Below are 26895 nucleotides of genomic sequence, written 5' to 3'. Positions count from 1 at the left end.
GGGCAAGTCCCTTAACCTCTCAGAACATCGGTGTCTTCTCCTGCAGGGTTTGTGTCTGCGTTTGCTGAGTTTGTATATGGATGATGCCTCTGGCATAGAGCTTGCTTGGAACTTGCGAGGGTGGCTTCTGTCCCTTTCCTAGGTGCCATGAAAGTTGTTGTGCTCTGTGACTCGGCTGACCAGGACCAGGCTCCCAGTTCTGTAGGGGAAGTGGCTAAATCCAGACAGAGAAAAAGGCCAGAGTAAGGCCTTTCTTAGACCAAGTCAGCACCACCTAACAGAGTTTCTGTGCAAAAAGAATTGATTCAGCACCTTGCTCTCCTCCCTTCTCCCACGATGTAATGCTCCTATGGGCAACTGTAGACAATCTAGCTCGTGTGAGATAGTTGCAAAGTATTTAATTCCAGCAATATCCTGGGACAACTGGATGGGTACTGTAAAAAGATGTCCTTGAACATAGAACTTGACACACTTTTGTGAGTTTATCCCGGGGTCATTTTCTAGTGGGGAACTGGTGAGTTAAAGACTTTGCATTTCTCATGTTGATGTATGTTGGCAAATGGCCCTCCTCAAAGAATTCACATCCCTCCTACAGGGAAGGAGACGTATCTATTTTCTCATGCCTTCATCAGCCCTGGGGCTTACCGAACTTGAATGTTTTGCCAGTCAGCTAAGAAAAAAAATAATATCTTGTAGTTCTAATTTCTTTTCTCAGTGACACATGAAGTTGAGATCCATCTTTTTATGGCTGGATCTACCATTTGTACTTCTTTTTGAATAAATGCTATGCACATCCTTGGCCCATTAAAAATGTCTATTGGGAGGTTCAGCTTATTACTCTGGATGTAGAGGGTTGTTCTTAGGGAGTGAAGGGGGGACTCCAAGGGGGCCTGGTGGTGGTGAAGCCAGTTTCCTCTGAGGCTCTCCGTGTTAACAGGTGTAAGAACCCTGTCCCACCCCTATCCCGGGGCTGGGCAGTACATCAGGGCAGGGCTTATAATCCGATGTCTGTGCTGGGGCTGTGGTGATAGACCTACTGCTTCTGGAATTGGGGAAGCGGGGGGCATGGTGTGATTCTGAGAAAGAACCAGTGTATGTGTGCAGCGATGAGAGCTCCAGAAATTTGGCAGAGGGGGAGGGGAAGACTTGGGTTGCTAGGGGTTATATCTGCCTAGGAAGCACCCCATTAAGGTGTATTACAAAAAACAGATCTCCTAAAGTTGCTTGTGGTCTAGCATCCAGAAAAGGTCCGTTGTCTGTTTCCTTGCATAAATAGGTATACAAATAAATAAGAAAGATAAGATGGATAACAAAACGATAACAGATTTGCCACTTGTATTTGGAGCGAGCTGACAGAGATTGCGCCTCCACTGGCACTGCCGGGAGGGAGCCGGGACATAAAAGGAATGAACGAGCTACCATAGTAGGGCTTTTGCTGCTGGCCAGGTATGGGCTAAGCCCTCAGCATGCCTTTTCCCGTTTAACGCGTACACAGATTGTCCAAGGCGTGTGCTCTTAGTAACCTCCGTTATAAGCACGGAAATGGAGCCTCAGAGAAATTAGATAATTTGTCCAAACTCTTACGCTAACTGAGGGGCAAAGCTGGGATTTAATACTGGGAGTTGTTGGATGCCACGCATTGGGTTTCCCTGATTTTCCTCCCCAGCCCTTCAGCCTTGGTTAAAGCCAGAGGGAGATTCCGCATAGAGGGTGGGAGATGGGGCTGTGGTGTTCTGGCCCAGTGCCTCCAACCCCCAGCCTCCCTCCTTACCTTCCCCCACACCCCCCAGCCTCTCTCAGCAGCCCAGCTGGCATCTCAGAATACAGGGCTGGGAGAGGGGGCCTCTTACTCGGGGCTTTGGTGTGCGGCCTGGGAGGGCTGGAATCTATAGCTCACGCCTTCCCCTGCATGGGCCTGGGTGTGAGCGCAGGGGAGGGGAGGGGGCCTGCTCCCTGGGGGTGGGCTCTGGCCAAGTGAAACAGGCTGAGGTCAGAGGAGGGGGACCACCCTCCCCAAGGGAATGCCTCGATGACGTGATTCTGGAGAAGGGGGGTGCTGGGGGAGGAGGCCGCTGTGTGTTTCTGTCTCACCTCCGTGCCTGGCCAGATGGGGAATCGGTGCGGGAAGCCCGTCCAGATGCAGCCTCTGGCAGGCTTCCCTGGCCGCTGCGCGAGGCTCTCCTCCAGCCGGCCTGGGCAGGTCCTCCTCCCACGCCCACGGGGGACAGGGAGCGAATGACGTCCTCGCGTTGGTGGTGGCACAGAAGAGGGTCTTCTCTGGCCGAGCAGCAGGAAGGGACAGGGGGGTGTGGGCTGGGGCTCTGGTACCCCACTCCTCATTCCAAAGGCTCTGTGTTCTGAGCCAAGTCTGGAGGAGGGAGAGGAGGTTTGTAAGGTTTGCTCTCAGATGTGGAGGCTGGGAGCGGGCTGAGCATGAAACAAAGCCTCAGACTCCTAGCACTTGGTCCCTTTCCCCTTTCAGAGTGGCCTGCGCTCTCCCTGCAGCATATGACCTAGGTCTCTTTGCACTGTCAGTGAGCAGCAAAGCGCCCCAGCCACTGCCAGGACCTGGGTTCCCTCCACACCCAACTCCAAGGTCTGTCCCAGTCATTCCATTGCTTCCCAAGTGTGTCCATGTCAGGTCCCAGAAGCCCTTGGGGTGGGGGTTTCTCAATCTCTTCTAAGCTCACTGTCTCCCCTCCTCTCCTTCCTGGACTCCCACGCATTTCGCTGCTTGCCTTCTCCCATCACCAGGCCTGTTCTCACCTTCGTGCCTACTCCTCACCCAGGAGCCCTTCATCCTTATCTCGTCCCCTTCGGGTCCTGGAATCTCCCCACATGCCTGTTCTTCCCTCCCTCTCCAATCCCAAACCATGCCCCCTTTCCCACCCAAGAGACTCCGGCTTCCACTTCTGCTCCCCTCCGAATCTCTCCTGCTCCGTCATACAGACTTCAGAACCTGGGACTCTTCTGCTCACCTCCTGCCACTCTCTGCCGTGGGCTTTGGGCTCCAGCCCCCTCAGCTGCTGCTGGTTCTCTCCCCAGCTCAGGCCATTGCATCCCCTTCCATACCCCCGGGCCTTTGTCTCTGCTCTTTCTTCTGCTCAGGCCGCCCTCCCACTACTGTCACCCCCTGCATTAGCTTAGTTTGCCTTCTTCTGCTTTCACCTTCCTTTCCCCTCTCCTCCAGCACCACCTCCTCCGGGAAACTCTCCACTCCTCTGTGTTCCCTCAGGGTCATGCATGGCTCTCTATCTAGCCTGCACTGCGAATTACCCTTACCCGAATTACCCGTTAGTGCTGATCCTTCTCACCATTCAGGAGCTGCCTGGGGCTAGGACTGTTATTTTATTTGATTTGGGGTTTACCACTGCCTAGAGCGGAGCCAGCACTTAGTAAGCACTGGGTGCTTCTTCACTGGACTGAACTGAACTTTATCAGACAGAAGTGACCGTCTTTATTGAGGAACTACCTCATGCCCAGTGTCCTTAGGTATTGTAGGGCAAACAAGGGAAGCTAGGATAACATCCTTGCTTGCAGGGCGTTTGTGACACCGTTGAGGACAGTTCTAGGTACGGGCTGGGGGAACAGACACGACATTCGCAGCTTGGGTCTCTTGTGCGAAGTGAAAAAGGCTGTGAAGCCGGGAGGAGGGCACTGGGTGGTGGGGTCAAATGAAGGAGGCTGGACTGCAGGCTCAGGACTGTGAACAGGAGAGGCATGTTTCGGGAGGTGAGCAGATTTCACCTGGTTCTGCAGGTAACTCTCCTGTGGGCACTTCCAAGGTCAGGACATGGTCAGTGGATTCTCATTGCAGTTTTTTATTTTATTTTATTTTATTTTATTTATTTATTTATTTATTTATTTATTTATTTATTTATTTATTTATATTTTAATCCTGGAAGTCAAACAGGAGCTGATAACGTTCCCAGTTTTGCTGCTCAACAGGGAAAGCTTTGCTACATGCCAGGCTCTTCAGGGCCAGTGGACTCTCTCCAGGCGGAGAGAGCAGGATGTTGCCTGTGTCAGTACTTTCTAGTCCTCAGTGGAAGAGAACCCGGTTTCTTCTTAAGGAGCCTGAGGAACCAGGTGCATTTGAAGTCAGGCTTTCTCCTTCATCAGCCAGGTAGACCTACTACGTGCCAGTGTTGGTTATCTGCAAATGGGGATCTCAGAGGCCCAGGATAGGTTTCCTTCAAGACCAATGGATGTCACACGAGCCCTACCTACACAGGCTTGTCCTGTACCAGATGAAGGGGCAGAGGGAGCGCCAGGATGGAGGCAGTCCAGGGAGGCTTCTAGGAGGGGGTGGGTCTTGATTAGAATTAGGCAAGCTGAGGGAATGGAGAAATGGAGCCCTTCCTGGAAAGAACTCCTTAACCAAGAGTGTCATCTTTTCCCTTTTAATATTTAAAAAATGACTACATTGAGATATAATTCACATACCATGCATTTTACCCATTTAAAGCATACAATCCAGTGGTTTTAGTGCAGCACATTCACAGATAATGTGCAACCATCATGGCAGTCAATTTTAGAACATTTTTGTCATTCCCGAAGTAACACCATTAACAGTCCTCGCCCATTTTCTTCCGTGTCACCACCCCCAGCCCTAGGCAACTGCTAATCTGTTTCTGTCTCTACAGATTTGCCTATTCTGGGCATTTCATGTACATGCAATCATATAATATGTGTCCTTTTGTATTTGGCTTGTTTTCCTTGGGATGATGTTTTTAAGGCTCATCTATGTTATAGTGGGTACCAGAACTTCATTTCTTTTTGTAACTGAATAATATTCTATTGTATGGGTATAACACATCATTTTATCTATCTATTCATCAGTTGGTAGACATTTGGGTTTTCACTTCTTGGTTAATTTGGTACTATCTATATCACAGACAGGGGGTCACTCGTCTCCTGCCCTGACGATCCCATTACCAAGACAAGCCCCTCTTTCCATCCTGGGGCAACTCTGGTTGGAACGATCTCCCTGACATTGTGCGAAGGCCCGCTTTCCTGTAATTTTCACTGATGATCCACTGTCTTCCTTTGGGCACAACTGGAGTTGAACCTCCCATATCAATAGTCCTTTGAATATTTGAAACCAGCTGTCCTCTGTCTTCTGAATGCTCCTTGGGGCTCAGCACCCCTAATTCCTTCAGCTGTTCCTTCTGGAGCCAAGAAGGGCTGGACTCTGACCTCCCAGTCACTGATATGGGCCCCACAGAGCTGGGGACAGTCACAGGCTGCCAAAGAAAGCAGAGGCACGGCTACAGCTCAAGCTAATGAACCCCAGACTCCTTGTTTTCTTTTCCCCATCTGAGCTGGTGAGTTCCAAAACTGGAGTCAGAGCTTTGAGCAAAAGCACTGACTACAAACTCCCTAACTTGAAGGCAGAGCTGATTCTTTAAAAAAAAAAAAAAAATATATATATATATATAGATATATATATATATATATATATATTTAATGTATGTATTTCTATTGATTTCAGAGTGGAAGAGAGAGGGAGAGGTAGAAACAACAATGATGAGAGTCCTAACCGGTTTGGCTTGGTGGATAGAGCGTCGGCTTGCGGACTGAAGGGTTCTGGGTTCAATTCTGGTCAAGGGCATGTACTTTGATTGCGGGCACATTCCCAGTGGGGAGTGTGCAGGTGGCAGCTGGTCGATGTTTCTCTCTCATTGATGTTTCTAACTCTCTATCCCTCTCCCTTCCTCTCTGTGAAAAATCAATAAAATATATTAAAAAAAACCACACAAAACAATGATGAGAGAAAATCATTGATCAGCTGCCTCCTGCACGCCTTCTTTTGGGGATGGAGCCTGCAACTCGGGCATGTGCACTGACAGGGAATCAAACTGTGACCTCCTGGTTCATAGGTGGACACTCAGCCACTGAGCCATACTGGCCAGGCCAGAGCAAACTCTTAATAACACAAATTGCACTACATTGCTTTATATTTAAAGAGTAATTTTTTTCTCAGCTCGTCCAGTGATCTTTTTGGTATTGGTCCACCTTTGTGGTTTTCAACCTGTAACAACCAGTACTCTCACCTGGGGAACTCTGAAAACCACTAGTGCCCCCCCCCCCCCCCCCATTTAAATGGTGTGGGGTGGGCCCTGGCAGTAGAGTTTAAAGCATCTGGGTAATAGTGTGTGGAGACAGGGTTTCAGACCCTGGCTTCAAGACCTCCCCCAGCATGCTGGATGTTTCCAGAATATCTAAGAGCCGGCATTAGCCAGGGGACAGGCCGAGAGGACACAGTTGTTTTATAAGACGGAATCTTGTTTTCAATTGCGGAAGCCATACATGTTCAAAAGAAATAAGATAATATAGAAATGTATGAAGTATAAAGTGAAACTATTGCATTTTTCCTTATCTTAACCCAAATAACCAGTATTATTAGGTTGTTGTGGTTTTTTCCCTCCAGATTTTTATAATGTACACTTACATGGACATACACAAACCCCATACACACACCTCACCCCAAATAAACCTAAAGTCATATTATATACATGCTGTTTTGTCATCTGTTTTTTTTCTCTCTCTTTCTGTCCCCTGGACATTTCCCCGTCATGACAAGAAAGATCCATCTTATCTTCAACAGATGTACGCATCATGATTTGATCATTTTAAAAATCAATAGATATTTACTATTCCTTACTTTTTTTTTTTTTTTGCAGTTACAAACAGTGCAGCAATGAACATCTTTACATACATACACACAACCCACACCTATGCATCCACACAAGTTGTGTGGATAAATTCTTAGAGATGAAATTGCCGAGATAAAGGGAATGCAAATTTGGGATCGAGATGACCAAAATGCCCTCCCAAAGGACTGTTTCGGGCTACCCTACGCCACACAACGCCCAGTGGCAGCTCTTCGCCTTGCGTCCGAGTTGAGCTTTGCTGAGCACAGCACAGAGGAAGGTGTGAGCGTGGCCGCTGGCGGGAGGAAGCGGTGGGGTCACTTCCCCCGCAGGCTGTGTGTGTGGAGGCGGCGCTGGCCTCTGGCCCTGCCTGGCTCATGTGTTTCCCAGGAAGAGGAAAGCAGGCTGTGTGTGTTAACCTTTGCCTTGCTCTCCAGGGTGTGACGATGGAGAGAGGCACGTTCACAGGATGCGTACGTCCAGGTCAGCGGGCTTGGGTCAGCCATTGATTCGGGAGTGTGTGGACTGACAGCCCTCCTTTCCAGCCCTTTCCTAGATCCACGGGGTTGCATCCAAGCCCGTGGAAGCCCAGGGGCGTGATCCTTTTTGTGGTTCAGGAGAGGATACATCTAAGGTTTCTAGGGCTCTAGCTCCTGAATAATGTCAGTGCACACCGAGAGGTGATCCTCCCTCCTTCCCCTAGCCTGGGCACCCTGCCACCCTCTCTGGGCTCCTACGCATTCCCCATGATTCCCACTGCCCACTGCTTGGATTTCCATTGGAGCGACTGCTGGTTCAAGGTAGTCAGACCCGTTTTTTCCGATCAGTTGGCTTGTGGCCAAAGTGTGGAGGCAGGGTAGGAGGGAGAAAGGTTCAAAAGTTCAGTCGTGCCGAAACCGGTTTGACTCAGTGGATAGAGCGTCGGCCTGTGGACTAAAGGGTCCCAGGTTTGATTCCGGTCAAGGGCATGTATTATACATTGGTTGTGGGCACATCCCCAGTGGGGGATGTACAGGAGGCAGCTGATCGATGTTTCTCTCTCATTCATATTTCTAACTCTCTATCGCTCTCCCTTCCTCTCTGTAAAAACATCAATAAAATATATTTTAAAAAAATTCAGCCTTGTGCCTTCAGGTACCATGCCCAGAGCTCTGGAATCTCCAAAGTGGGTTTCTCTCTAGAGTCAGGGCTACTTGGTGACTCCAGAAACTTCTAGAGGAGAGGCCAAAGTTCTAAGAGTGCAAAAGACCACGCCAGACCCTTAGAAGGGGAAGATGGAAGAAGGTCACCTTTATGGAGCAGCGACAGTGTCTTCTATTCTCATTGACCTTCACAGCGGGGCAGGCTTTACTATCCCCCGTTTTATGGATGGGGAATGAAGGCTCAGAGAGACTCACAACTTTCATGTAGCTGATCTGATTGATTTTAAACCATGGATGTGAGAGTACTAATTCCCACTCAGGGTTCCTTACCCGCCCGCCATACGGGTGGCCTCGGTCCTGACTGGTCATCCACACAGGAAGCAGCAGCTGTCAGAGCAGCGGAGTGAACCCTAAGGGCAAACCTTTGCGGCAGGGACTCGCCTGGCTCCCTCCGTTGTAGCTGATGAAGAGGAGGAAACAGTCAGGCTATGGAGCCAACGTCACCTTTGAACCTGAGCTCCAGCACCTGCCACCGGATCAGTCACCTCTCTAGGTCTCTCTATTGATTAAGTGGAGACGATAACGGGACTTCCGTCACAGAGTCATGGTAAGGGTTAAATGAGATCGTCTGAACAGAGTGCCTAGCAATACCTGGAACCCTGTAAGTGCTCAATCCACGGGCGTGGCTACCATTGTTATTCCTAACAAAACCAATAGTTTGTGCCTGTGAGAAAGAAGTTTGGAAAAACTGACTCTGCCTGCTGTTCCTCTCTTGGTTCTGGTGACTGGAAGGACAGGGCTTTGGCAGCCGAGCCTTTTCTGAAGATCCGTGTAGGGTTTGGAAATCCTGGGAGCTCTGACTTCATACACTCGTTTCCCCTCCAGGAAACATGAAGAAAAAAAAAAAAAAAAGAGAAGAAGAAGAAGAAGAAGAAGAAGAAGAAGAAGAAGAAGCAGCAGCAGCAGCAGCAGCCGCCGCCGCCGCCGCCGCCAAAACCGGTTTGGCTCAGTGGTAGAGCGTTGGTCCTCGGACTGAAAGATCCCGGGTTCGATTCCGGTCAAGGGCATGTACCTTGGTTGTGGGCACAACCCAGTGGGGGGTGTGCAAGAGGCAGCTGGTCGATGTTTCTCTCTCATCGACATTTCTAGCTCTCTGTCTCTCTCCCTTCCTCTCTGTAAAATCAATAAAATATATGAAGAAGAAGAAGAAGAAGAAATAAACACCTCTGACTCCCAGAGGCCTGCCCCAGGTCACCGGTCCTTTCGTGGTGGGGCCCCTGAGGGGGCCATTGTTTTCCCTGCCCGACAACAGAGTTATTTTTGCTCTTCTAACTTTCCCAGGCTGGCTTGTGTTTAGTCGGAGGTCCACCGCCTCCATGGATGTCTGTTTCCCATTTCCTGCTCTTTTTCTGCGCCTATTCCTGTCCCAGGACCAGTGGAAAGAAGCCGGCTCACCGGCTCCCTCTTCCTGGGTGTCTAACTAGCTAATGTGCATTGGGCACTGACTGCTATGCCAGGCACTGGCCATGGCCCAGGCCCTGTGCTGAGCCCCCGGGGGCATCGTCACATGTAAAGGGAAGCTCCCGGTGTGAGCCACACTGCAGCTAAGGAAACCCTGATGCAGAGAGCCTAGGACACTTGCCCAAGCTCACACAGCTGGGAAGCGTTAGACTGAAATTTCAACCCATTAGATGCTTTTATTTTTATAATTATTTATTATTTTTAAAAATTTATTTTTTAAATACATTTTTATTGATTTCAGACAGGAAGGGAGAGGGAGAGATAGAAACATCGACGATGAGAGAGAATCATTGGTTGGTTGCCTCTTGGGAATTGAGCCTGCAACCTGGGCATGTGCCCTGATGGGGAATTGAACAGTAACCTCCAGGTTCATGGGTTGACATTCAACCATTGAGCCATACCAGCCAGGCTTTTCCTTCAGTTATTTGGCAGGCATGAAGTGAGCAACTCTTAGGTGGAAAGTGTGATTTGCCATGATCATGCCATGATCTGCCTTCAGGGAGCTTCCATGCTAGTGGGGAGACATACAGGGTTGGCTCCCTCAGTCCTCACCACAGCCCAAAGTGAGGTCACCACGGTTATCGCCATACTGTGGAGTAATAAACGGAGGCACCAGCGATATGGAGCTTTCTTTTTCAACCCTCCTGCCTACCCTCTGCGCTCCAAATGAAATAAACAATCGAGGACAGTGCTTCCTACCAACAGAGGCAGGCACTGAGTGAGATGAGTACCCATGGCACTCTCGAAGATGTACGTTAGGAGCCTGATGCCTGTCCCCTCCTCCGTGTGCCTATAAGAAGCCTCTTTTCCCAGAGGAGGGCCAAATGGTCTGCAGCTGGACTCGTGGCTCTGGGAGGAGCATTCTGCGCACACCCCCGCCCCTCCCGGAGCTCCTCTCCGGTTCCCTTGCACTGCGGCTGTCCCATCAACACCAAGTCCAGAGGGAGCGTGGGGAGGGGGATCTGAGGACTGATCACCTGGTCATTAACCCTTAGCCGACCTCTGCAGGTGCATGCTGGGGTGGGGCTTGTCCGGGCTTCGAGTGGGGCTGTTCCCCCAATCAACAGCCCTGCTCCTAGCCAGCAGATCCCGCCTGGAGGCGGTGTGAGCAGGTGAAGCAAGATTATCTCTAACGTTTGGCCCGGGGCCAGGGCCGGCCAGATGGGACCCAGGGAAAAGAAGGCCTTCCTTCCTGAACTGAGCACAGCGCCACAAACACACACCATCTCCTCCACAGTTCCTACCTCCTGTCCCTAACTGCACTCTCCTTCGGCGAAGTGGAACATCGGGACTCGCTAATTAAGCACAGGCTGGTCCTAGGCCTTCTCGGGTCGGTTGGGCCATAGCTCTGTGGCGTTAATTGTTTGCAGCCCAGGTCCGATGGTGGACATCCCTCCGCAGGGACTGGGCCGGGCTCCATTCTCCATGCGCTGGAGTTGAGCTGAGGGTCTGATTTGCATCAAGGCTGCTCTCTCGTTGCAAGGAGCGAGACTTGGAAGCCGTGGAAGTCTCGGAAGCCTCAGACATTGCTGGGCTTAACGAGCTGAGCAGATGGAAGGCGGCCTCGGGGTGGGTGGGCTGGTGGGAGCGCACCTTCGTGCGGGTGTCTGTCTGGCGGGAGTTTCCATCGCGGTGTCTGCGGTGGAGATCCTCCCTGCAGAGGCTGAGCGGGGCAGGAGGACCCGAGGCTCCGGGCCTCCTCTCCAGGGAAGTGGGATGCAGTTGCTGGTCTACAGCGAGGCTTCCTAGACGCCTGCCATCTGCCTAGATGGCCAGAGACGGGGGAAATAGAATCCATGGGTGTGTGTTTTTAAATCCAGAAGGGAAGGGAAACTCCATCCGGGAAACATAACCCCAACGTGTGTGTGGAAGCAGGATGTTTCATTGCAAACCTTTCTGGAGACACAGCTGCCGGGTAATGTTATCTCGGTCGTTCCTGTGACCAGAGACGTTTATCTGGGCCCGAGTCAACAGAGCTGGCTTTCTCAGATGACCTCCGCCCTGTCCCCCTTCCCCGCCACCTGCTCTTTCTCTACAGTTTATCCCTGAGGTTTCCCATCCGGCAGCACCGGTTCAGGGAGGCTTGAGAAAGTCTGGCGGGGGTGGGGGTGGGGGGGGGAGAGTGTGGGTTAAGCTGGAATTTTGTGTATCCACGGTCCATCTACAGGGATGATCTAGGATGCCCAAGGTTTGGAAGAAAGCAGAGGTGCCTCCTGCTCACACGAGAGAAAGGGACCTGGAGCCTGGCCTTAGGATGTAGGTTGTCCAGGAGGGCGGGCTCCGGGGCCTTCGGCAAATCCCAGAGGTTTGGGAGAACCTGGGAGTATGGGTTCATTTCCCATCACCACACGGGAGTTACCCTCATGCCCTGAGGAAGTACAAGATGCTAGCAGGAGCAATTCTACATTTTTTTTATTTAATTATTGACATTTTTGGGGGTGACATGGGTTAATAAAATTTCATGGGTTTCAAGTGTACAATTCTACAATACATCGTCTGTGTACTGTATTGTGTGTGCACCATCCAAAGTCAAGTCTTCTACCATCACCATTTATCCCCCCTTTACCCTCGTCCCCCCTCATCTCACTCTCCCTTTAGCAGAGGCAAGTCTTTGCCCAACAAGCAAAGAAATGTGCTTGAGGGGAAGCTGGTGGCTCTGGCGGACAAGGGTCACATGGACAGCTCTCCCCTCACCCCTGTCCTCTGGCTGTGTCTAACAGGCTTGTCTTTTGTGTGGGTTGAAGTCAAGGGTTAGACCTAGATGACACCCTGTGACTTTTCAAGTATCTGAAGAGTAAAAAGGGAAGGATTTTTCCAAGGGAGGCAGGCTCTGGTCCTGCCCTGTGAGTTGTACCCCTTCCTTTGGGCCCTGCTTGGTTGACCAGGGAGATAGGCTGCTGTCCAATGGCCTGCAGGCAAGTGCAGTCTCTCTCCTGGGAGGACAGGGCCACGTGGGACCTCCGAAAGCTGCATCCACCTGGGCAGAGGTCAGGAAGGCAGCACCTGGTTGTGCACAGCATCTGCTTCCTGCCCAGGGTCTCCTGGAAGGCCAGACACAGCTGGCAGGATTTGAGCGTCAAGGAGCTGAGAGTCAGTGTTGGGTGGGAGGGTGGGTTATAACCCCTGTGAAAATTCCAGAGCATCCTGCCATAGCTAGCTGGTTGTATATGAGGGTTTCCTTTGTGTTGGTCTGGTTTTGTAGCATTCCTAACCGTTGACTTCTGTCTGGCTTCAGGCTCTCAGAATTTACACGACTCCACCATGGTCCTTTAGGCTCACCCCCTAAACAAGGGGTGATCAGACTCTTCAGACCATCTAGAACTTTATTGAAAAAGATGTCATTCAGCCGGGCTGGCATGGCTCAGTGTTTGAGCATCGACCTATGAACCAGGAGGTCACATCTGCAGGCTCCATCCCTAGAGGCGGCCGATAATTGATTCTCTCTCATCATTGATGTTTCTATCTCTCTCTCTCTCCCCCCCTCTCCTTTCCACTCTGAAATGAATAAAAGCATTTTTCAAAAAAGATGTCATTCAGTTCTGATTAAGTAGTTTGATTTAAATATCCACATTCCTAAATCTACACATAGATAGTCCATGTGGTTAAAAGCATGGGGATTGGACTCAGCTACACTCAGGTTTAAATCCTTTGCTCTGTATTTTGCAGCCTGTGTGACTTTGGGCAAGTTGCTTCACTTCTCTGAACCATGGCTTCCTCCTGTACAAAATGGGGATAACAGTGGTAGCCACCTCATTGAGCTGCAGATGAAATGAGCTAATGCATATGAATGTTTGTCACTGTGCTGGCATGTGGTAACCAGTATCTAAATGGTTTCTACAACTTACTGTATGAGCTATATGTTTACAGCTCATATAAAACACATCATACCCTTATCTACTTATTATAGTAATGGTCATTAGTTTATTTTGGGCTTGTGAGGATAGGGATGGCCTTTTACGTTATGTTCTTTCTTATCAGGATTACGTAAAACATGCCATAAATGCCCTTTCTCGGGTTGGTATCACTTAGGTCTATTTGCTTTGCTTGTGGCCCTCTCCTTGGGTGCATTTCAGAACAAACACACCACCCTGCCCGAGGCTAACTCTGACTTAGGGGTTAGAGGGAAGAAGGGACTGTTTTCTGAGCTCACTTCCTTGGCTGTTAACTGAGAAGCCAGACAGAAAGCCTCACACCCCTGTGTGCAAAACCCTGGCTCTGATCTGGATGCTGTGTCCCTCCTCCAATTCATACGTTGAAACCCTAGTCCCCGGTGTGACGGTATGGAGCTGGGCCTGTGGGTGATTAAGTTTCGATGAGATCATGAGGTGGAGCCTCAATGCTGGGATTAGTGCACTTATAGGAAGAGGAAGAGACCAGAGCCCCCTCCCTCCATTAGGTGAGGGCACCGCAAGAAGGCAGCCATCTGCAAGCCAGAAAGTGGGCCCTCACCAGGGACCTTGATCCTGGACTTCCAGCCTCCATAACTGTGAGAATAAGTGTTTGTAGTGTAGGCGGCCTTGTGGATGGTATTTTGTTAGAGCAGCCCAAGCAGACTGAGACAGCCCTTCTTCATGGTGGTGTCAGCTACCCTGAAGCCGAAGTGTCTAAATGCTGTTCCTCTTTGCTAACATTCCTTCCTTCCCACAGGGGCCGAGACGCCCAGCTTCTCTGTTCTTCTCATTCGTAGAGTGCCCCCCAGACCACCGATTCAGATTTGCTAGGCAGAGGCCTGGGAATATGAGTTTGTACTAAGCTCCCAGGTGATTTCCAGTCAGCAGAGAAGCCTTGAGGTTGTGTGAGGGGATCCCCTCGCCCTAACTGACGCCTCGCCCAGGAGGGTGTGCGTTTGGTGTGGGTTCTGGTGAAAGGGATAAAAATGGCGAGAGCAGTGGCCAGGTTGTGTAGGGAGAGGACTTTCTTTCCTCCAGCCACCTCCTAGGCAAGGGAACCTTCCAGAGCCGTTGAGGCAGCGGCTTTGGAGAGCCTGACTGAGCTTGGGACCTGAGGGGACATTGGGAATGGAGTCCTGAAATACCTTCATCTCTGAAAAGTTTACCCATCTTCCATGCGCCAACATCTCTCCTGCAAATCCACTTGTCATGCAGACGGTCAGCCTGGTTGTTCAACAGAGCAGAATGTTCTCTGAGCGCCCGCTCTGTGCCCGCTCTGTGCCAGGCTGAAGTGCACTGAGCTAAGACTTAAGGATAGAGAGGAGTCGCAGGTCTGAAATGCTGCGGCCTCCTGAATGGTTTTCCAAGCGAGTTCTGAGAATCAGCTGTGGCATGAATACCCCAGAGTGGTTTATTAAAACTTTTGATGTCCGATTGCAACCAACGTACCACTATGGTGGGGTGTTCATAGTGGGAGAGACTGTGCCTGGTGGGTGGATCATGGGAACGCAGTACTTTCTACTCAATTTTGCTGTGAACCTGAAACGACTGTTTAAAAACAATGTTTTAAAAAATAGAATAAAATGTAGATCCCTAAAACCCAAGTTTACTTATGCAGAACTTCAGAGGGAGGGGTCCTGGCACCTGCAACTGTGAAAGGCCCCTTACAGACCCTCATTCACCCCAAAGTTTGAGAACCAGTGGAAATTAATTATAATAGCTACTTACATTTTTTTTAACAACCCCAATTTTATGTTCATTGTATAAAGTACATATTAATGAAAAGAAGGAAATGAAAACCACCTATAATCTTGTTCTAAGAAAATCATTCTTAACATTTTATTGATTACCCTTCTAGTTGTGTGTGTGTCTGTGTGTATATTTAGACACATGTGTGTAGCATTGACATGTACCTGACGCCGCACTGGGTCCTGGGGACAGAGATGAGAAAAAGAATGGTCCTGAGCACGGAGCACCCACAGTCATGTTAAATGGTGCCTGGTACTACTTGAAGCCCAGCCTCTGTCACCCACTCACCTGCTCTTACTTTTACCCCACAGGTATACATCATCAACGTGACCTGGTCTGATTCCACCTCCCAGACCATCTACCGGAGGTACAGCAAGTTCTTTGACCTGCAGGTGAGTTGGTCTGAGCTCACATTGTGTCCAGTTCTCTCTGTGGCCCTACTTTCTGGTGGGCTGGCCTTTCCCATGCTCTCACTCATCTGGGGAACCCCCACAGAGCCCAGGTCAGAGCAGAGGGACAGACGGAGGAACCTGGATGGTCGAGCTGGGCTTGGCTCAGTTTAGGACACTGCAGGCAAACACTTGGGGCTTTGTGTACTTCATCAGATGGTCTTAACAGTCATGCTTTGTCACTCTTCTTTGCCTGGCTGGTAGGAATGAGGGTGGAGAGGCAGGAAGATGGCCGGGAGTGCTATGTACATGAGCAGACATGTCTATAAACATCCAGAGTGAGACACAAGCCACCACATCATTGAAGGCAAAGAAAAGCAAACATACAGAAAAGACCGAAACTGAAAACAAGTAATTTCTTGAACTACAGACACAAACTGAACATACCACTGTCTGTCTCACCGAATAAGGCTCTGCTGTCCTATTTGTACATGTGGACAGTATGTGTGTCTCTCTAATATACACAGGTGTGGTCACACGGGGATGCTGATATGGATCCCACAAATCCATTGCAAACACCTCCCTTGATACCAACTAATCTGGTTAGGCCTCTTTGGGTTACAAGTGATAGTTTTATACTCATATTCGCTTAGACAAAGAGAAGGATATATCAGAGAAATTTATTCAGTCAACCAGATGGTAAAGAGGTGATTTGAGGCAGTGGTTCTAAGGAACATTTGAAACCAGGGTTACCTCTGCTTCTCTCTGAGCGCTGTCTTTAGCTTCTGTTACCTCATATCCTGTCAACAGCTCCTGAATTTCATATCTTGTGGTTCCCAACAGCAGAAACTGTCTCCCACATCTAAATTGAAAAATTCCAGGGAAGAAGCTGATTGGCCCAACTTGGTCAGGTGCCCTCTCTGGACCAATTAGTATGATGTAGCACAGATGTGGCCATTAGGGTCCCACCCTTATATATGGCATAGGTACCAGACAAGGCAGAATCATTGTGAGCTGAGCAGCCGCCCTTCCCATATAAGGAAGGGAAAGCTGAGAAATTCTAGATTCTTCCTCGGGACTCTGAACCTAGTTTAGGGCAATAAAAACACAACAGAGAGAAACCCATCCCTGACCCTCACAACCAAGGCCTATTCCTTCCTTTGTAGGCTTTTGGTGATGAGTCATCTTGGAAAGGCCAGGCTTGCATATTTGCCCCCAAGTACCTGATTTTATCCCATTGTTCTTATTATATAACCTCTGAGGAGAGCCAGCTTCCTGTATTACAAATCTTCTCTTAAACCACCAATATGGGATTGAATATCCCATTGAATGGGGATTGAAAGCCACTCCTTACCCTCCTGCCTTCTTTCTCTTCCCTCCCCAGTTCCTGTCCAATCTCCTCGGATCCTTCCGGCATAAACTGGTGGGATTCGCTGATACCCCATCAATGGGTGTAATGTGCTGGACAGGAAATGATGACTTTGTTGGGGGAGAGGGAACCCTGAAAGGACTCATTGATGAGCCAGAGGGGTCTGAGAGTCAGCAGAAACTCTCAAGCAGGACTTTTCTTCCCCTCTCTCTGTTCTGTTCCCCTACCCCCTTCCTGGTTACAGAACCTAACAAGAAAGGAATGCTGCTGCCCCAACTTCTCCCTGGCCCGGAGGCTCATTTCCTGTGTCGGGAGAGGATACATGGCATGGAGTGGCTTGTGTGATGTGCTGGCCTTAGCCATGAGCATGGCCAGGCCTGCACACTGTGTCATCATCACCCTGTAGTTGCTGTTGGGGGAGGGATTGAGATGGTTCTTTGGAATTTAACCTTTGAGCCAAACATAGCATCTTTGTGAACCCATTTTACAAAACTCATGGCATGATGACTTAGGGGCGTGCATTCGGGAAAGCTTTTCTTATTTATCAGGGCCAGTGATTTTAATATGGTAGCTCCTATAGAGAAAGGACACATGACATTGCTAACTCTGTCTCTGGTCACTTGTGGTCCTTGGAATTCAGTTTTCTGAGGAGCTGTATGAGAGAATGGCTCAAAGCTTTGTTCCTGGGGACACATTGCCTGGGACTGGTTTCTGGTTCTGTCACCGTGTAATTCCAGACAGGTTCCATAACTTCTCTGGGCTCTATTTTCTCATCTGTAGGATGAAGATTCAAATAGTACCCACCCAGTGGGGTTATTGGGAGGATTAAATGAGCGAATCCGTATTTTTCCCGTCACGTGGTTGTCTGTAGTGAGTTACCCGCTAGGTTGGCTAGTGGTATTAGCAGGAGCCAAGGATGCTGGGCTGTGGGTGAATGGTCTGTTGCTTTCCTGTTTCCCCTCCTTGGCTCCACTTTGTGTTGAAGAGTTGCTTCATGCCCTGGCCTGTGCCAGTGTCCAGAGTTCTGTGAGCCACAGGCTCTCTCTGGAGCTTGCCATGGGGGCAGGACGGGAATGAGTTAGGAGTTGGGATGTGGTTCCCAGGTGGCTGTCCTCAGAATGGCTTTGCTCCAGCCCTAACTGGTTTGGCTCAGTGGATAGAGCTTCGGCCTGCAGACTGAAGGGTCCCAGGTTCAATTCCAGTCAAGGGCATGTCCGAGACCGGTTTGGCTCAATGGATAGAGCGTCGGCTTGGGGACTGAAGGGTCCCAGGTTCGATTCCGGTCAAGGGCATGTACCTTGGTTGCGGGCATATCCCCAGTAGGGGGTGTGCAAGAGGCAGCTGATCGATGACTCTCTCTCATCGATGTTTCTACCTCTCTATCTCTCTCCCCCTCTCTCTGTACAAAATCAATAAAATATATTTTAAAAAAAAGGAAAAAAAAAAGGGCATGTACCTTGGTTTCAGGCACATCCCCTGTGGGAGGTGTGCAGGAGGCAGCTGATCGATATTTCTCTCTCACCGATGTTTCTAACTCTATCCCTCTCCCTTTCTCTCTCTAAAAAAATTAATAAAATATATTAATTAAAAAAAAAAAGATTGGCTTTGCTCCTTCCATTTTTGGTGGAGCCCCACCTTGGAACCCTGCACATCCTGGACTAACTAAGCCAGCTTGGGGGAAGCTGCTAAGCTGGTTTACCAATTTGTCGTTCTGGGCCTTCTGGGGATCACAGATCCCTTTGTGAATCTGGTGGCTCTCCCCAGAAAAAGAGCGTGTATGTACATCTTTACTTACAGTGTCAGTCCACCCCGCTTGGACTCCCAGTGAAGAACCGCTGAGCTGAACACAATCACCTTGTACTACGTGGGCACCTTTTAGGGGTTTGTATACAGTGGAACTGAATACCCCTTTGAGGGACGCCTAGGTTACTTCCCTCCCACAACTTGATTTCACTTTCCCCAGTGTGGGTCTTCCCACACTTGCCTCTCTTATTTATCTCTCCTTAAACATTATTTTTTGCTCCTGGTGGCCTTGATCCCCCAGATTTCTTTCTTTCTTTATAATTTTTTTTTAATTGTTTTCAGAGAGGAAGGGAGAGGGAGAGAGATAGAAACATCAATGATGAGAGAGAATCATTGATGGGTTGCCTCCTGCATGACCCCTACTGGGGACTGAGCCCGCAACCCGGGCGTGTGCCCTTGACCGGAATCAAACCTGGGACCCTGTTTACTGAGCCAAAGTTTGGCGAGGGCCCAGCTTTCTAATGTGACCCGGGAGTCATGTGCAAAGTGATACCAAATGGCCCTGACCTCCGCTGGCTCTGGACCAAAGGCTGTGGGTGTGTGCAGATCCAGTTCCACTTGGAATAGCACAGGCACCTCCCGTGTCCTCTTCTCTCTGTGGGCAAACCTGGAGATGGGCTGCCATGCCCTGCCCTTCACATCCACAGCCAGGTAGCATTTGAAAGATGCCATTTCTCCATCTCCACTGCAGCATCCACATCTACACAGCCCCATGTCTTCACCCTAAATATTCCCCTCCTACCCACACCACTCACACTTTTTTTTCCCTTTTTTTAATCCTCAACTAAGGCTATTTTTCCATTGATTTTTATTTTTTAAATTTATTTTTAAATCTTATTGTTGAAAGTATTCATATCTCCCCCTGCCCCCTCTCCCATTAACCCTCCTCCACCATCTGTTGATTTTTAGAGAGTGAAAGAGAGGGGGCAGAGAGAAATATCTTTGTGAAAGAAGCACATTGATTGGTTGCCTCCTGTATGCACCCCAACCAGGGCCTGGGCCAGGGAGGAACCTGCAACCTTGGAATATGCCCTTGACCGGAATTGAACCAGGGACCCTTTGGTTTGCAGACCAACGCTCTGTCCACTGAGCCAAACTGGCTAGGGCACACTTTTTTTTTTTTTATCTGGTGATTAGGGTTACCAGATAAATAAAAGAGGTTCAATTAATTTTGAATTTTAGATAAACAATGAATACTTTTTTTTTTTAAAGTACAATTTTATCCCAAATATTGCATGGGACATACTTATGCCAAAAAAGTTGTTCATTGTTTATCTAAAATTCAAATTTCATTGCGTGCCCTTTGTTTTCACTTGCTAAATCTGGCAGTATTGCTGTGACTGTGAGTGGTGTGTGTGTGTGTGTGTGTGTGTGTGTGTTGGGGGTGGGAGATGCAAAGAGGTTGGCTCAGGGTAAGAGTGAACTGGCCTATGTCAAGGCCTTCAACATAGGCTGAGGAACGCTCAGACTCAGAAGGACAAAGTCCCTTCCTTTAGGAGTCAAGATCTTGTGGGGAAAGCAGGCTTTGCACAATTGAGTCCACTGTAGATGAAATAAATAATGGGGCGAAACCGGTTTGGCTCAGTGGATAGAGCATCGGCCTGCGGACTGAGGGGTCCCAGGTTTTATTCCAGTCAAGGGCATGTACTTTGGTTTCGGGCACATCCCCAGTTGGGGGTGTCCAGGAGGCAGCTGATCGATGATTCTCTCTCATCGATGTTTCTAACTCTGTATCCCTCTTTCTTCCTCTCTGTAAAAAATCAATAAAAATATATATATTTTTAAAAAGAAATAAATAATGGATTGAGATATAAGCCACATGCTATGGAATGAAGAGGAGGGAAAGAGCATTCTTCTTGGGCAGGGGAACAAGATGTCCATATGTTTTAAAAAATATGTATTTTTATTGATTTCAGAGAGGAAGGGAGAGGGAAAGAGAGATAGAAACTGTTAGTGAGAGAGAATCATCCATTGGCTGCCTCTAGCACACTCCCTACTGGGGACTGAGCCCGAAACCTGGGCATGTGCCCTGACAGGGAACTGAACCATGACCTCCTGATTCATAGGTCAACACTCAACCGCTGAACCACACTGGCCGGGCTCCATATGGTTTTGATTGGTGACAGCAGCCTGGAGTGATATAGCCACATACCTCCATCCAGTTTGGGGAAATTTGATTATTTTTTGGGAATTATAGTTATCAGGATAAAGTATGTTCCTAATTTATTTCTTTGTTTATTCATTTATGCCTGCTTCCTCCTGTCTGTCTGTCCATTCATTCATCTGTCCTCCATCTATCCAGTCTTAAGAGTCTTACTTCTATGTCCCAGGCAGTATGCCAGGAATTGGAGATTTATTGATGAGCCAGACAGATCTGGTTACTGCCTTTATGGGACTTCTAGCTTAGTGAGGGAAGACAGATTTTAGTGAAAATACATATATTCTTTTATACTATTCCAAACGCTACAAATAAAAGTACCAGAGACATATTATAGGGAAACCTTATCCTGTGGGATCAGGGCAGGCTTCCCTGAAGAAGTAAAGTTTTATCTGACTGATCAGTAAGTTATTTTATCTTATTTTATTTTTGGGATCAGGGAAGCTTTTATGCTTCTAATGAAAGCAAGACTTTCTCCCCAGACCAATGGGTGAATATACATACACAATTCTAATAGCCTTTTTGGTCATTTATACCCCCCTGAAATCCTTCCATGGGCACCAGGATAAGACTTTCTAATCAGATAAGGCCCTTTACTTGGTCCCAATCCTTCTTCTCTCTCCATATTTTCTGCCTCGAGCCTTCAGATTCAGTGATTCTGTCTCCTCCACACACAGGGCCTGCTTACCGAACCCAGCTCCTCTTCCCACCCACTGAGAGGGGCTGGCGATGGAGACTTTAGACCTTTGTCTCCAATGCAGTAGTGACCAGACACATGAGTTTAAATTTAAATTAAAAATATTAAAAATTTTAATTTTAATATTAAGTTTAATTCATCTAAATAAGATTAAATTTAGTTTTTTGGTCACACTTGCTACATAGCAAGTGTTCAGTAGCTTTAGTGACTAGTAGCTAGGTATTGAGTAAACACAGAACATCTGCCATCCCAGAAAGTTGTATAGGACTGTGCTGCTTTAGACCAGTGGTCAACAAACACATTAGTCAACAGAGCCAAATATCAACAGTACAACGATTGAAATTCCTTTTGAGAGCTTAATTTTTTAAACTTAAACTATATAGGTAGGTACATTGTTATTAACTTGATTAGGGTACTCCTAAGCTGGCCTTTGCTAAAAACTCAAGGGGCCAAAGAGCCGCATGTGGCTGGGAGCCGCCGTTTGCCGACCACTGCGTTAGACCATGTGGCACACACACAGGCTTGATCTGGCCTTATGTTCTTTTGGAAACCAGCTCAGTCACTAGAAAGGGCTTCTAAGGGCATTTCAGGTGTCAAGTTGAGGACAGGGAGAGGAGAGGTTCTTGGTCTTCAAGTGGAAATTGGTCGTCAAGCCGGCCAGGACAAGGCCTGGTGTTGAAGCCTGTTTGGCTATCAAGAGCTTAGATTACTTGGAGGAGCAGTTAAGGGGAGAAGGAGGAGGGCGAAGGGCCAAGGATGCTCTTCAATTGCCTTCTCACTGGCAGCTGGACCACGTTTCCAGCCTCTTTACATTTCCTTGCACTGCTCCCTCGCTGCTAAGTATCTCCCCCAAGGCCTGGCCCCACCAGGAAGGACCGGAAGGCTCCATTGAAGGTTGTTTCACAATCTGACCTACAAGGCAATTACTGCAGCAGTAATTACTTCGCAAACATTGGCTCTCTGGTGCTGCTGGCCCTTTAGTCTGAACTCCAGCCAGTGAGTGCACAGGGTCAATATTTGATCAGAGACTGGAGATGCCCTTGAGCTCCCCCCACACAGCCTGGAAGGTGGAGTCAGGAAGGTTGTTTAGGTTTGCTTATTGAGTCTAAGGAACTTAACCTTTCCTGAAGAGTTTTCCTCTCTCTTCCTTATTCATCTCTCCGGACTCTGCACCCATTACCTCACCCAGGGTCACACTCACTTTCCAGCTCTCAGATAGCCAGGCTAACGATGGGCGAACAAATTATAATCCCAAATCACTAGTAACTGGCCTTGCAATGGGTGTGTGGGCATGGTATGATGTCACCTGTGGAGAGTGATAGGATCACTGCATTTTTAAAATTAGAAGAGTCCTATCTATCCAAGCCCCTCACTTTGCATGTAAACATCTGTGTTGATTTTTTTATGTCTCAAATTTATGTGAGCTTTAATTGGGTTTGATGACCAGAGCAGACTTCAGTTGAGGTCAAACTGGGGTGATCCCGGTGTGTGCCAGGGATCAAACCCGAGAGTAGAAAATAGGGTGAGAGGAGTGTCTCTCCTGCAGACTCTGTCCTTTAAACATCGAGGCAAACTGTGTTGTTTGAGATCATTGCCCTAGAGCCTAAAGCCATTGGAAAACACAGATATTTACATTACGATTCATTACACTAGCAAAATTACAGTTATGAAGTAGCAACGAAAATAATTTTATGGTTGGGGGTCACCACAACATGAGGAACTATATTAAAGGGTCGTGGCATTAGAAAGGCTGAGAACCACTACTACCTAGACTAATGGCAAGGGGACCAAAGCCTGGGGCGGTAACTTGCCAAGTTCTAAGAACAGTTTGGGACCAAGCATTCTAGAGAGTTTTGGTGCCTGGTGTGGTAGTTCTAGCTCCAGCCGTGCAGTGTCTGTGGGTCATTGTGATTGTTCACCCTGGACAGAGGAGAATTCTGTCCTTGACTGAGGTCAGTCACCTGTCCCAGGAAGGCACAGAAAGCCATGCTGTTTGCCTGGTGAAAATGGGGGACAACTTCAGTGACCAGCTATAGAAACTTTATTCAGCAATATAGACTTTTTAAAAAGAACATATCTAACGAGAGAAAGAAAATGAAAATTATTATTAAAATCATATTGCCTCATATCTCCTGAACCATCATTCTAGATCGTTTCTATGGAATGTAACTGGTTAGAACCCATTATAGCAAACCCCAGGAGCCTGTTCATATTATTTTGTCAAATTCATATTATTTTGTCAAATTGAAATCTCGGATTCAAACGTTGCTCAAAACTCATGAACTGTGTATTGGGCAAAAAGCAGTTGGGCAGTGGTGCTTGCATCATGCCAAAACACTCCGAGTTGTGTGGCCATAGAATGCAGTGCTTAAGGGCAGGTACTCCTGGGATAGGGTGGTTGGGTTCCAAGACCAGCTCCAGCTCGTACTAACTGTATCTAACCTGGGGTGAGTATATATATATACTCCTGGGGTGAGTGTGTGTGTGTGTGTGTGTGTGTGTGTGTGTGTGTATATATATATATATATATACACTCTGAAATCAACATATATATTTATTATTGATTTCAGAGAGGAAGGGAGAGGGAGAAAGAGATAGAAACATCAGTGATGAGAGAGAATCATTGATCGGCTGCCTCCTGCACACTCCCCACTAGGGATCGAGGCCACAACCCGGGCATGTGCCCTGACCCGTATTTGAACTGTGACCTCCTGGTTCAAATAGGTCGATGCTCAACCACTGAGCCATGCTGGCCAGGCTGTGGTGAGTTCTTTAATCTCTCTGTGCCAGGGTTTTTTCATCTGTATTATGAGGATAATAAAAACAACAACACAAAAACAACCCTGCCCCATGGTAAGTTTTACAACCAGAAAAGTAGGTTAAGAATAAAATGAGATAACCCATATAAAGAAAGCCCTTAGGGCCCAGCTGTGGTGACTCAGTGATTGAGCATCAACTTACGGACCAGGAGATCATGGTTCGATTCCAGGTCAGCGCACATGCCCCGGTTGTGGGCTCAATCCCCAGAGGGAGTGTGTAGGAGGCAGCAGATCAATGATTTTTTCAATTGATGTTTCTATGTCTCTCTTCCTCTCCCTTGCTCTCTGAAATCAATAAAAATATATTTAAGAAAGAAAGAAAGAAAGAAAGAAAGAAAGAAAGCCCTTAGAATTGTGACTGTCATGGGGACATCAGATGGGAAAGATGAAACCTCACCAGTTAGGCCTTTAGAAAGTGAACGCCAAGAGAAAATAGCTGGGCATCCCCCCACCATCTGTGCCCCATTCATACAGACTTCACTTTCACCACAGCTCAGTCTGCCTCTGGGTCAGGGAGGTAAGTAAGTGGCCGTGTTTAGGGTTTTCCAGGTAAACACTCACCTCCAAAGGGTAATTATCAACCCACCTTTCTCCCAGCAACACTGTTAGGAAAACACTGCTTTTTAAAAAGAAATGACTGGTGACAGTGTTTCTTTGCTCTTGGAAAGAGGCATCTTTCAGATTCCCCCAGGCAACGCGGGGATTCCAGGGGAGCCCCCGTGGGCGTTCCAGAAGCTCCTGGGAATTCCGAGGCAGGCTTCCCCTCCCCTGGGGAGCCGGCTCCTGCCTCAGCCACTCCCTTTCATCCGGTCCCTGTGGTCCCAGGGTGGCCTCCAGCTTCGTCTTGTCTCTCCTCATTTCCCCTCCTGTAGGTTCTGGGCTGAGAGGGACTGGGGCAGAGGAGGGCTGTCCGCTCTCCAAGGAGTGTCTGGAGGGGAGGGCTTGGGACAGTGGTACCTCCAGGCAGCTCAGGATGGAAAGCAGTGTACCACTAAGCTGGAATCCTGGGGTAACTCAGTGAGCGGCTAGAATGCATTAAAAGTTTGTGTTTTATTTATTTATTTATTTATTTATTTATTTATTTATTTATTTTTGTGTGTGTGTGTGTGTGTGTGTGTGTGTGTGTGTGTGTTTACTCCCCCCCACCCCGATCCAAACAGATGGAATTTGCATAGAGTTTGTACAGTGACCTCTTTTTGTGCATTGTTCCCAACCCCGAAGGTGTAGGAGCAACCTTGTACATGAGGGGCCTGGCAGGTCCGGAACAGATAGAGGCGCAGGAAGAGGGGTGGTGGCCGTGGGCAGAGTATATTGGGGAGAGCCTCCACTCCCCTGTGCACAAAGGGAAATGAGCCCCAGAGAAGGGGGCAGGGCCCACGGTTTCAGAGAGAGGAGAGAAGGCATCTGATACTCAGCCCAGGAATTAATCTTTTCTGTGCAGATGAATTCCTGGTCTGTGAGCACCTTTTTAGGTACCTGAGTGCTTTTGACGAATGGTGTTTAGGTGGTCGGTCCAGGCACATGCCTTGAGGGAGTTCCTAAGAGTGACCAGTTTAGAGATTATTAGAGATTCTTAGAGATTATCAAGCAGGAGGATAAGTCTCTGGCATTCATGCTGCCATGCTTCTCTCCTGCCCACAACACACATCCTTGATTGACCGTGGCACATTCCCATGCCGTGCCCATGCAGGCATTGTTCATCGGTCATGAGCCCCATTGCCGTCTCAGAATCTTTCTAAAAGAACAAAACGAGTCCTGGCCGGTTTGGCTTAGTGGATGGAGCGTCGGCCTGTGGACCGAAGGGCCCCAGGTTCGATTCCGGTCAAGGGCATGTACCTTGGTTGTGGGCACATCCCCAGTAGGGAGTGTGCAGGAGGCAGCTGAATCGATGTTTCTCATAGATGTTTCTAGCTCTCTGAACCTCTCCTTTCCTCTCTGTAAAAAATCAATAAAATATATTGAAGAAAAAACTCAAAACAAAACGAATTATCTTCAGGAAGTCACTACCCACCAGTTGGCAATGGCACCTTGGCCAGCCTCTGGTGTAGTGCATTTCCTTTATTTGACAGATGAGAAAATGAGGCCCTACAAGGAAAAATGTCTTGTCCAAATCCCAGGGCCAGCAAGTGAGAGCAGGACTGGAACTCGGGCTTTCTAGCTTCTGGTCCATTCCCAGCTGGAGCGCTAACCTCCCATGCTGAAGTCCTCTTTCTCTTTGTCCCTGTTGCATCACCGAGGGAGCTCCTGTTTGGGGGAGGGATCATCCGTCCTCTGTGGAGAGGAGACACCTGTGCAGAGAGCACATTTCTCTCCAGCTCCTGCAAAGGCCGGGCAGAACTCTCTCACAGGACCAGCTGCTTCCTGAAGCTCAGCCCGTGTGTCCTGCCCACCATCGCCTGCCTCTCTCCTTGGATAATAAGCCCCAGCTCTGCCAGAGGCAGCGTCTGAGTCAGGCCTCAGCACCTGCATGACCGCCCAGAGCTGCACACCTTGTTTTCCCAGCACAAGGGTGTCATGTCAGGGTGTGTGTCAGCGTTACATCGCGAGGTTCCGGAGTGCCGCTGCGGCTTCAGTCACCTCCCTGCTCCTCTGGTCCCGGGTTAGCTCTGCCCCTATCCGCACCTCCTGGGACATTCAACAGGAAAGCTGGCTGGAAAGTGGGTGGGGGACAGTGTCCCCCTCCAAACTGGGGAATGGAGGGA

The 26895-nt window shown here is 48.7% G+C and overlaps 1 protein-coding gene across 2 annotated transcripts in view; it reads left to right on the top strand.

Annotated features, from left to right (window-relative positions):
* The window catches only part of SH3PXD2A (SH3 and PX domains 2A), a 216100-nt gene that overhangs the window by 30539 nt on the left and 158666 nt on the right, over positions 1-26895 (top strand). For both annotated transcript variants that reach the window (XM_036438926.2, XM_036438924.2), the window contains exon 2: positions 15270-15350. In XM_036438926.2, the coding sequence (XP_036294819.1) occupies positions 15270-15350 (81 nt within the window). The remainder of the gene's footprint in view (positions 1-15269; positions 15351-26895) is intronic.

The sequence above is a fragment of the Pipistrellus kuhlii genome, unplaced genomic scaffold (assembly GCF_014108245.1).
Source record: "Pipistrellus kuhlii isolate mPipKuh1 unplaced genomic scaffold, mPipKuh1.p scaffold_m20_p_15, whole genome shotgun sequence".
NCBI classification, from domain to species: Eukaryota; Metazoa; Chordata; class Mammalia; order Chiroptera; family Vespertilionidae; genus Pipistrellus; species Pipistrellus kuhlii.
This window is presented reverse-complemented; position numbering and strand designations above follow the sequence as displayed.